Consider the following 12,401-nt stretch of genomic DNA (forward strand, 5'->3'; position numbering starts at 1 on the left):
AAATCTTGATGTTCGTTCCATAATGTTAGCTTTGGATGATTTCCAAGCACATTGCGGTCAACTGCATTCACCAAGGTTTCTCCTTTGCCACTTTATGATCCTAGAACAGTGAATAATACTTTCCTTGAGGATGTTCAATGCAGAATTCCTTCTGTATAGGTAAGGTGGTATGGTGCCATACTGTATTTTGCTTATTCTGTGGTATTTTGTGTTTACTACAAGTTATTATATAACTTCAAGGCCTCTCCTTCTTGTTCATACCATATGAACACACACACACACACAGAACACACTTTGCCATTTCTTCAAATCTGATGTTAAATACTGAGGAATTCATCATACACATATTTTTTTGAAAGCACAGATGTTTGTGAACAAAGCAGAATTGACACTAATAATCTCTGCTTGTTAGCCACTTTGTCAATGGTGATGTGACTGACTTCCTGCAAGAGCTCTTCCACTGTTGTGATATTCTTCAGCATCTCAACATGATTTGCTTGCTCAGACAGGCAGAGATTATTCGATACTTTCAATGCCATTTTTGAATTTATTCCCCATTTGCAGAAATGTCAATGATTCTTGCATATTTCCGCTGACTAACTGCACATTCTAAAATAAATTTTAGCTTGTTACTCTCTTCTGCACTTAAATGAACTACCAGTGAATTTCTTATTTCTATATATATATATATATATATGTTTTTTTTTTTGCATGGTGCTATACAGTTTTTACATTTAGCATTGCACTTGCTCACAAACTTAAACAGTATATCTAATTAAGTTTGTGATCAGGTTCTTTAATTTTATTTCAGACTGAGACTATGGAGTCAGTCTTATCCTTGTTTCCAAGCGCAGTATGACACTATGTGACAACAGCATTTCTATTTATTTATTATTATGTTCTTATAGTTATTTGCATGCTAATTCGTAACTACATGATAAATTTTTCTATATATATTTTTTTTTTTCTTAGCAAACTTATTTTAACCAACTGTAGTCTTCTTTCAAAACAACTGGTTGCTTTATGAGATTTTCATGCATATATGTCCCATACTAGTAACATTTCTGTTTACAGTCCCACAACCAAATTTATCACACACATCTCTGCACCACTATTAGAGTACTCAAGCACCCTGGTGGTGGGTTAATTTTATCCACCATTAACCATTTGATTTAAGCATCATTTGTTCATAATTCATTTGTTTACAATCTAATTCAAACCAAATACAGGCAGTTTCTGCTATACGAGTTCCCGGGTTTAAGATTTTTTTTTTTTTTTTCAAGTATCAACAAAATCAAAAATATGAACATTAATTGCAAAAAACAAACGTTAAACATTCATAAATACAGTATTTCAAACCATGCGCACAGCTATACAATACAATGCACCCCGCTTTAAGATATTAATCCATTCCAGAAGCACCATCGTATTGTGAAAATATCGTAATGTGAACCCAATAATATGTTGTTTTTCCACAACCTCGGAAGTTGTAATTTTCACTATATAACTCTCTAAAAAGTCGTTTTTATAATGTAAATTGTATTAGTTACCAATTGAAATCGCTAAATGCATTACACTTTCATCACTATCGTATGTTCTGTTATAAGAACCAATTTTGAATGGTTTTGTGATATTTTTCTAAAGCACATTTCTACAGGTCATGACCATAAAACAATAACAACAATTTGCACTTTCTGGTTCATTGGGCTTTTCTGTTACTGAAAGCAATTATAAACAGGTAGTAAACTCCCTGTTATTGCATTTGCAAAAATACCAATAGCCGGAATTGTGTGGTTTTTTACATTATTATGGTGAAATCTTCAATCGTATAGAAAACATAAATAAAATTTCCGAATATTCTCTTCATTCCTTTTTTTTAAAGCTTCATAAACTTGTTACTCCATTCAAATTGTGTTAGTTGCAATTTGTGCATTCCGTTAAAAAATGCTTATGCATGATATTGAAATTTATAAAGAAAAGAGAAGATTATCTTAGAAATAAATGCCTCTTGAAGCATTTCTGGAGAAAAATGACTTCTTGTGCAACAAACCAACGAGTGCTGAGCCAATAATGAGTGATTAACGAGTGTGCATTTAGTCAATGATTACGATGAAGAATAAACATTCTTTAACATTTGTAAGTCATAAATAATTTCTTTTATTATTATAATTTGCTTGATTTTACAGGCTACTTTTCCTTTCTTTGGATAAATCAATCATTGTTTAAACATAACCCCTATTTTTAACATTATGTCTATGCGAAATAAATTCCCACTTTACGAGCGCACGCTAGGAACGAATTAACTCGTAAAGTGGGGAACTATCTATATACAATATTTTGGGCTGGGAGAGGAAGTGTGTGTCCTTATAAGGACAATTCTATACTGAGCTAACACTCAAAATACAAGAGTAAAGTAATCTTTTTGAAACTTTTTGCTTTTACAGCCCGAATGATTACCCAGTTTTCATTACAAAAATCAATGTAATATAAAAGCAAGTATGATGGCTTCTCTTAGAAAAAAAGCTAAAATATTTTTTTCATTATATCTGGCAATAATAAAAGGGCAAATGCAAACAGCTCACTGCCAGTGAAAGAAATCTTGACCTATGCATTCACACAAAAAAAGTAAAGCATGTGTTGAACTGATGAAAGCAGAGCTATCTAGCATAAAGTAGCCAAATTATGATTATAGAAAAAACAACATTGTTTAATAAGAAAATCACATAATGCTACATTATGTTTGGTGAATATCTGTGTCCAAGACAAAACTTAATTATCAAAATGTGCAGTGCACACACCACACTTGAACAAATCAATTTTCAACCAGCAGATCTTCCCATCCCATATATAGGCAAGTGATTAAATAAAGTTTGCCAATTTTATCTAGTAATAGGTTAGTCTAAATTTTATAAATTTTAAATAAAAATCCATTACTTATAAGAATCTTCATAAATCTTGCTAATCAGAAGATTGTTGTTGTTGTTGTTGGGAGTTTAAAGGCACATAAGCTACTATGGCTATAATGCACCTTAAGAAGATTGTAAAACCTTGTGTGAGAATCAGTATGCTAAACTGTTTAATATATTTATGTACATTTTTTAGTAATTTCATGTTTCAAGTTGTAGTGTGATCTTGAGAACTATTTGTGTAGCTCAAGAGCCACTCCCCAATATAGATAAATTAAATTATTTGCAGATTTTAAAATGACTTCGAGCACCTTCAAAAATGTAAATACTATATAAAATCTTTCAACTATGTCATCTTATAACACATGTTCAATATATTATCTTATTATCCAAAAGATGCAAATTGTTAACAGAAATTATAAATGAAATGAGTATTAATATTACATACTAATAAGCAGTAATATTACATACTAGTGTCGAAATCTTTAGGATCAGCATAGCAGCCATCAAGCTTCAGCATGTCTGTTTCCCATTCTGCAAAAGTCTGAGCATCTATTTCAAAATGCCCACCACTTCCAGGATATCCAGCACAGGTATTTGTTCCACAGTCCTGGTAGATACCCAATTTTAAACCTTTGGAATGAACCTGTGGAAATGTTTCCAATTTGAAATGTCACTTTTCTTCACATTAAATATATTTACAAGGATTTATTACTTTTCATAACAGCATACAGTGTGAAGGTTACGCTATCATACTTAATTCCAATTCACATTCTGATTATAAGCAGAAACCTTATTATTATTAATTTTAACTATTCCAAATTTCCAGTTTTCATTCTAAACAATAAGCATCGACACTAAAAACTATTTACAGATTATAATTGGCAGATGAAAAAAAAAAAAAAAAAAAAAACCTGTTTTGGTACTCTAAGAAGAGAAAACCTAATTTTTGGAAAATGATGTGTGTGTGTGTGTGTGTGTGCGCGTGTGTGTGCATGTGTGTGCATGTGTGTGTGTGTGTGTGTGTGTTTACAATTTACCTGCATATCTAGGAATTGTAAAATACCTGCCACAATCCCTGAGGGTACTTTCCAGAGAAAATGCTACCATGGAGGCATAAAGAATGTGGTAAAAAAAAATATAGGTGGACATTTATTAAAAGGAACCTTACATACTAATCACATATTACATCACATTATATGGATGGGTTAACTGCATTTTTTTTTTTTTTTTTTTTTGCTGATGCTATATAAGCTTGCTTTCTTGCATCATTTGCCATTGCTGCTACTACTACTACTATTATGAAATAATTAAAAAACTATTGTGAATTCTGTGAAACTTACATAGTCTGCTAGCGCTTTAATTCCATTTGGAAATCTCTTTGGATCAGGAACCAGTCTACCCTGTTTATCACGAGATTTTGACAGCCAACAATCATCAATATTAACATATGTATAACCGGCATCTTTAAAACCATCAGCTGCCAATCGATCTGCCATATCCATATATAACCTTTCACTAGATTGGAGATAGAAAAATAAAAAATAATAAATAAAATAATAATAATAAATAAATAAATAATAAAAATATATATACACACTATACATACAGGGTGTTTCAATTACAAGGCACTAGGACTATCTCACTTATTTTTGTGTTTAAAATTTTTTTTTTTTCCTGGACCTCTGTGGTCATATTTACTTTCACTTACTTTTTACTTAGTCATGCCTCTTGCATCAGCTGGTGTCAAGGATCCACTGAAAGATAGTCATCTTTTCCTGTCACAAGCAATGGTTCTGATCTGTATTCAGGCCGCTCCTCTCTCGGCCAGGCTATTCTGGATCTTTCCACTTCACATTTACCACATTCCAGAGGATTTTGCTTTCCCAGGCTAAACATGGAAACCAGTTTTCATCCATTCTGATGACGGTCACACACAACATTGAAGTTTGGCTTCTTGGGTATGCATTTGAAGTGGATTTATGATTAATACAGCCCATATAGTTTGATTGTGGACTCTGTCTTGTCTTGTTTTCCCTTCCTCTCTACAAAGGTAATAGGTGGACTTGTACACAGCTAACTTGGTCCTCTTGCTCACTATCTTGCTGATAAACCCTCAGTTTATGGCATGGTAAGGAGATGCAATCTCTGCATTTAGCTTTTCATCTATTTGGCTATCCTTGCTGCTGATGATAGATACCAAATACTCAAAGTGTTGGACCTGCTCAATTTTTTTCTCATCATCAGATGGCATACAGTTTTGTGGGAAATTACCATAGACTTGGTCTTGCCAGAGCAAATGACAATTCCTCTTTCTGCCATAGCTTCCTACCACACTTTCAGGTAATGCTGAAGATTTTTCTGCAATTTGGCTATCAAAACCACATTGTCACTTTGCCACTTCCACTTTGTTCCCATTAACTCCTCTCACATTCCACATACCCAAAGTTGTAGTCCTAAATCTGTTGTCATATTTGGGCTGAAATTTTTGAAGCTGTTCTTAAAATTAGACTATGTGTTACAATTTAGATTTTAGGATTTTTAAATTAAAATTTTGCCTAATAAACTGCTTTTTTTTCTCAAGGGAAAGTTGTTCCCATCTTTGGTTAGGTCTAAAAATGTCATTGCTGTACTTCTGAAACAAACATAAACCAATTTTATTTGAAGGAAAAAACAAAACAAACACAGCAGTTTATGTGATGTTTGCTCTCCTGTTTTTGTTTTTATCTGCATGCTATGATTGTTGTTTTTTTTTTAAAAATGATTTTTCTTTTCATAAGTACACTGATAATATTTTTAGACTAAACTAAGGATGGGGAGGGACTGTCCCATTGAGAAAAAGTAGTTTATCAGCCAAAATTTTGATTTAGAAATTTCAAAATCTAAATGGTAATACATAGTCCAATTTTAACATCAAATTCAAAAATTTCAGCCCAAATATGACAAAAAGGTCTAGAAAACAAACAACCTAAGCCTAAAAATGAGGGGGAAAGAGAGCAAGATCATATAAAGGTAACATAATAAAATTAACATTATAATAAGTCCAGTTGTGTCTTGATTTATCTGGTTGAGGCATTCCTAAAAAGTGCTACATAAAGGGCTAATTTCCCAGGAAATAATGCAAGATGGAAGTTGTGTGCATGGCTCAACGCACAGGGCTGGACTCACAAATGATAGATAATTATAGACATTTATTCGTGTAAAATGTGTTTATATAGAAAGCATTTTTAAATACATATCGATTGTCTAGAGCATGAAATTACAGTACAGAACTGCTATATGCTGGCAGCCATGATCTCTTATTCCATGCTTATCTTTTTTTAAATTGTTACTGGATAATTAATTCAATTATTCATTGTAAGACTGAAGTAGCTGCCAAAATCCTAATACTTTAAAAACAGATTTAATTGAAGTTAACAATAAAGTATTCAGCCCACTCCAAATTAAATAAAAAATAATGATTCCTTTAAATGTATGCTAGCATATATAAATTCAACAGTAATTCTCATATATTAAAAAAACTACATTTTGACAATACCTTATACAATTTTTTGGGTCATTTTTACAGTCCACATTACAAAGATAACGTGCCCAAGACAGCCAACCCATGGGTGGAGTTAATGCAAGGCCATTGTCCAGCATTAAAACAGGAAATGTTTTAAGTAACAATGCAAAGGCGACAAATAGTATCTTCTCTGTGGTAATCATGATGAAACAGCAGTTTTCTGAAACATTCAAATTTAATAAAAATTATTAAAATACCATTAATACATTTAACATTTTTGCAAAATAATTAAACTAGCCTAATTTTTCTAGATTTTGTTGCAGTAGCATACCCTGATTACTGTCATTAACCATCCTTCCAATCTTTGTATAATCTGCAAACTTAGACATTTAGCCTCATATGCCTTCCTCAATATCATTAATAAATATAGTAAACAACACTGGGCACAGCACTGAACCCTGGGGAACTAATCTAATAACATTACTCCTCTTCCTGGAGTAATGTTATTACTCCAAGAAGAGGAGCAATAACATTACTCCAAGAAGAGGGGCAGTGCCCATTGATTCTTTATTACACTTCAGCAAACAGACGCAAAATATATGGGTATTGCTCTTTTTTATGATAATGTTAACTGCGATGCTAAATTAACAAATTTATATATTATTAATTTTGGCATCATATAATTAGTTTATAAAAATAGCTTTACGTGAAAATTAGGACTATAAAAGGTCCCAAAGAAAATGGGGGGCATGCAATCACTGCAATCATTGTGCCAAAACTGGGACAATCCCAAAAAGCTGGGGTGTCTGGTCACCCTGTTCTTGGCTGGACCAGCTTTAGCAAGTTCAAAGGGTTTGACCAAACTAGTCCCACACTTAAGGTGCTCTGTGTAGGGAGAATTTTTTAAAAATGAAATTGTCACTGAATTGTCAAATATGAAAACTGCCTTACCAATTTGTATTCCATTGGATCAGTAAAGCCTTTTTTACCGCACCTTTAAAATTGTTTTATAAATAAAAAACCTAAAATGTATGTACTTTGCAGGTTATTCATTAATTTTAACATTATAATAAATACAACTAGGAATAATATATGGTTTCCAAATACTTGTAAAATAATAAGAGAAGTTTACTTGATATAATACATAAGAACACTTCCGTATGATACTCTCCAGCAATTAAAATGAAAAAAAAAACTCGAAAATCTTACATTATAGTAAAAAATAATAATACTGATCCAATGGAATACAAATTGCCTTACCAATTTGTATTCCATTGGATCAGTAAAGCCTTTTTTACCGCACCTTTAAAATTGTTTTATAAATAAAAAACCTAAAATGTATGTACTTTGCAGGTTATTCATTAATTTTAACATTATAATAAATACAACTAGGAATAATATATGGTTTCCAAATACTTGTAAAATAATAAGAGAAGTTTACTTGATATAATACATAAGAACACTTCCGTATGATACTCTCCAGCAATTAAAATGAAAAAAAAAACTCGAAAATCTTACATTATAGTAAAAAATAATTAATAATCAATTGAACACAATTAAAAATCAATCTAATGCAATTAAAAATTAAATAAATTAATTAAAAGAAATTTAACAAAAAAATTGCAAAACAATTTTCCTTCCTCCCTCCTAATACAAACATATTTTTAAGGGTGGAACAGGTGCAGCTGCGTCCTGAAAAATATTGCTTAAATTGATATTACAACTCTGAGAAAGCTCTTTAATCCTGAGTTAAGCAGGTCTGTTTTCATTTGGCTTGCTCTCATAGAACAAATCCCACTGAGTATTATAAAGATACTCCCAACTGGGGTGGCGCCTCCGTAGCCAAGTGGGCAGGAGCAGCAGTGCTTAGCACACGCTTCTTGATCAGACCGGGGTTCGAGCCCATGACCACCAAATATGGAGATACGGAGGATGTGGAAAGGTCAGAAAATGACCAACGCATATCCCCGGAGCAATATGGCCTTAGTTGCTAATGCTCCTAAAAACCAAAAATAACAAAAAAATAACCAACTGGGGTGAGATGGAAGACTCTGGATCTTAGCAGCATAACGGAGCAGTAATGATTTCCTATGAAGATGTAATGGAGGATCATGTGCTTCAATATAAAGACTCTGGATTGGAGAAGTCCTAAAAGTGCCAACACAGTCCTGAGAGCACTGTGCTGGGCAACATTTAGATGTTGTAAAGTAGTGCTCCTGGGAGAGTCATAGGACAACAATAATCTAGCCGTGAACGGATTAAAGTTCTATAAAGATGCAGTAGAGTATACCGATCAGCGCCCCATGACATAGCCAAGACTGACTGCAGTATATTCAGATGCTTTAGACAAGTATTTCTTAAATGAGAGATGTGAGCTTGGAAGTTCAGCTTGCTATCCAAGAAATTTAATGGTACTAACAAGCAGGATTGGAATATTGTTTATTTGTATTTCTGGATCGGGATGGACAGCTCATTTCTTGCAAAAGTGAGTGAGAGTGCATTTCTTTTCTGATAGTCAGTAGCCATTCTGTGAAGTCTGAGATTGTATTTTGGTAATGGCAAGTTGGAGCTGCCGTTCAATGGTGTTCATATTTTGAGACTGATAGGAAATGGTAAGGTCATCTGCGTACATGTAAGTTTCAATGGTTTTTGGGATATCTTGTGTTATGCTGCTAACTCGGATTGAAAATAGGGACTCCTTCTTCCTGAATGTGAGATGCAGAGAGTAAGTTTTTATATCGGACCTGAAAAAGAATGCAATTGCAAAAAATTTTGAATTATTTTCAGCAAATGTCCCCTAAGCCCCAAATGGTAAAGGTCCATAATAACCCCATGCTGCCATGTAGTGTCAAATGCCTTTTCAAGATCTAGGTTGACTATGACTAGATGTTGTTTCACGACAAAGGCATTGTGGATATGAGATTCGGCTTTGATAAGCATGTCCAGCATTGATCTATTCTTCCGATAGCCATACTGACGATCTGGAAGGAGATTCTGTGACTCCAGGATGTAAGTAAGCCTAGTATGAACCATCCTTTCGAAAATTTTACCCATGTAGCGCGTAAGAGATACTGGCCTATAATTTTCAACACAGGAATGATCTTTTCCTGGTTTTGGTAAGGCAATAATGAAAGAATGATGCCAGGAAGAAGGATAGGTATTTTAGGAAAATATCCAATTATAAAAGATTAACATGGTACTCAAATCCTCTTCAACAACTCTGATATGTCACTTTTCTACTGTGATCAGTGATGATATGTACTTAGTATAAAAGGGACAACAAGTGCACTCTACTGGCTCAAAATTGGAATTATAAATATGTAGTTTTTTCCAGAATGTGGAATTCGAGCTTGTGCATCCTCCTATTATATTAACTCAAATTCAACAATTTTTGAGTTGTGTCATTTTTCCATGTGATGGGTGATAGGGTCTCTTATAATACTGCCATATGTGCTTCTATTGATATTGGTTTGCTATCTGGAAAGTTAGGCTCCATGATTAGTTATTCATATCAGGCCCTGATTCTTGGTTATATGTTAATAGGTAAACAGCTAGTAAAAAAACATATTCTGTATCACAATCAGTGATGAGATGTAGGGGGTTGGCAGGTTTTAACAGAACCTGTTGATACATATGGTAACCCCAGGGACTCACATCTGGTGAGTATGCACTTGGCACACCCAGGGTCCTGAGCTGGGTATCATCATTTTTCTCTTTCTTGGTGATTCCCTTCTACTTCTGACTCTTGTCTTCTCTCTCTCAGGGTAATTCAAAAAAAAATTTTTTTTGGCTGGTGCAGCATAATCCTCAGGCTTCCTTGCACCATATGACTAATAATAATAATAATAGTAATAATAAGATTGATCTAATGATTTATTTTGATACTTTTTTTTTTTTTTTTTTTGGGAGCCAAAATAAAAAAAATACTTGTGTGTCTTTGGGACAGTCATATCAGTCCTAAAGGGCTACTTATTTAATATCAAAATTAAAATTATATATATATATAGAATTTATATATATATATATATAACACACACACATATATATATATATATATTATATATATGTGTGTGTGTGTGTGTTTTCTTGTTAAGCAGTTTTCCAAACTTGGAGAACCCACTGATATAAAAAAAAAAAAAAAACTATCATTGACCAGAATATGGAAGGAAGTGAATAAAATTAACAAAATTATTGATTAAAAAAAAAGCCTGTTTACTGGTCGGTGACCACCATGGGCCACTGGAGGGGCATGCTTACATGTTTTTTCAAATATAAAAATAATTATTACAATAAAATCTTAGAATGTTTTATAGCAAAAGTAACAAAAACAATTTCTATACCTCTAAACAAATACAATATTAATATAAACAAAAAAAAATATATATATATATATATTACGTTCCCTCCTCAGGTTCGACCAATGATTCGAGTGGAAGTGTAGCATGTAAACACACCCCGGAGGGTCTAGAAATTAGCTATCGAACTCCTTCTAACCCGCTTATCGTTTTAACCGTGTTGACTGTTGTCGAAATACTTGCACTTGCACGTCTTTTCCCCAAAATCATTCCATGCTCTAAGTCAGAACGGCCTCAATGTCGACCCGTTCTTCCTCACAGACACTCAAAAACTGATCTCCACGTGTGTGAATACAATCTTATATCAGCCGTTCCCGATGTCGAGCCTTCACCAGCGTCATAGAATAGTCTATTCCTAAACAAGGGGGGTGTTGCTAATGCAAAGACAACTCAGTGTATATTGCTCGCAGTAGTCTATCGTGATTGTGGACGATTCCACCTTTCCCCAGAAACACACAAACACACGCACACTGCTTAGCAAGCCCCAGTGAGCTATTTGAAAATACTGAGGCTGTCCATAGTTGTTTGCCTTTTTTGTCTATTGTTAAATTTAGAATAGTGGGAACTTTAGATGACAAGGAAGTATGCAGTTTTAAAGTAATTACCCAAACCTTTTTTTGGCTTTTTAATTTGTCCTGTTTCCGGCCTGGCGATCAAAAATGTTATTTATTTATGATACACGCAGTCACGTACTCATTTTGTTTAGAAATAATATTAACTAAACTTTACATCCTGTTGTAAGATGATTTATACGATTTTATTAATGTTAGAAAGAAACACAGAATAAAAAACAATGTTCGCATTCAGCGCGAGGATGAAATCCAACGTTAAATTCGCGACTTACTGTAAAGTACAATTTTTTTTTTTTTTCTTGAATCAGGGTTCAATGTAAGTAATAAAATTTAGGCTAATACTGTATTTTAATTTTTAATTTATTATAAAAAAAATATCGCCAACGCGGGGCCGTGTGCGGTGCACACCCTGTACTCCCCTTTCGCCGGCTCTGGGGAGCATGTTTGTTTCTTCCAGTTCACACACTACGAAAACATCAAAAAACGCATAAAGAAATTTAAACAAATATTACTTAACAAATTTGACATGTTAAAAATGATCAAATAGAGTACTTACTAAAGATAGATAAATCCACAAATGCTGACACTGAACAAATAACAATCGCCTTTATAGAAAGATAAAACAAACCAAAATAAATAAAAAAAAAAACGGCTATCACAGTTCCTTAAAGTAAAATCGTTAGTCTCATGACGCCTACCTTATATCAATATCGTGTTATACATCATTTATCTAAAACTAATGATCTGTACAAAGGTAATAATATTTGCAGTGTATCAGTGTTTTTTGATGATATTAATAATAAAAAAAATGAAGTCTGTGACATTCAATCACTTATAGAAACCACACATTTCTGAACTGATTTCGCAAGTATCATATTCAAGCAGATCGAAAATTTACACAGTTTTTTTTTTTTTTTTTTTTTTCAAAAGTTTTTATCTTTCATAGAAGCACATTATTCATAAAAATAAGCTCACAACCACCAAAATACACGCCACTGTCACATGGCTGAGTTCAGACTACATTGGTCAGACACAGTGCTGCCACATGACGACATATAATAAA

The 12,401-nt window shown here is 33.2% G+C and overlaps 1 protein-coding gene across 4 annotated transcripts in view; it reads right to left on the reverse strand.

The window, feature by feature from the left end:
• The window catches only part of LOC150090745 (alpha-N-acetylgalactosaminidase-like), a 42,485-nt gene extending 30,360 nt beyond the window's left edge, over nucleotides 1–12,125 (reverse strand). Inside the window, exons 1-4 of one of the 4 annotated variants that reach the window (XM_090379810.1) lie at nucleotides 12,037–12,125; nucleotides 6,445–6,631; nucleotides 4,250–4,424; nucleotides 3,378–3,552 (exon numbers count right to left, since the gene is read on the reverse strand). In XM_090379810.1, coding sequence (XP_090235936.1) covers nucleotides 3,378–3,552; nucleotides 4,250–4,424; nucleotides 6,445–6,614 — 520 coding nt within the window. In that variant the 5' untranslated portion in view covers nucleotides 6,615–6,631; nucleotides 12,037–12,125. Of the gene's footprint in view, nucleotides 1–3,377; nucleotides 3,553–4,249; nucleotides 4,425–6,444; nucleotides 6,632–10,809; nucleotides 10,850–11,890; nucleotides 11,988–12,036 lie in introns of those variants that run through there. The other 3 variants (XM_090379801.1, XM_090379819.1, XM_090379827.1) reach the window with 3 other exon arrangements.
• Between the last annotated feature and the right edge of the window lie 276 nt (nucleotides 12,126–12,401).

The sequence above is a fragment of the Mastigoproctus giganteus genome, chromosome 1 (genome assembly GCF_048544385.1).
Source record: "Mastigoproctus giganteus isolate SK-2022 chromosome 1, ASM4854438v1, whole genome shotgun sequence".
In the NCBI taxonomy this organism is placed as follows: Eukaryota; Metazoa; Arthropoda; class Arachnida; order Uropygi; family Thelyphonidae; genus Mastigoproctus; species Mastigoproctus giganteus.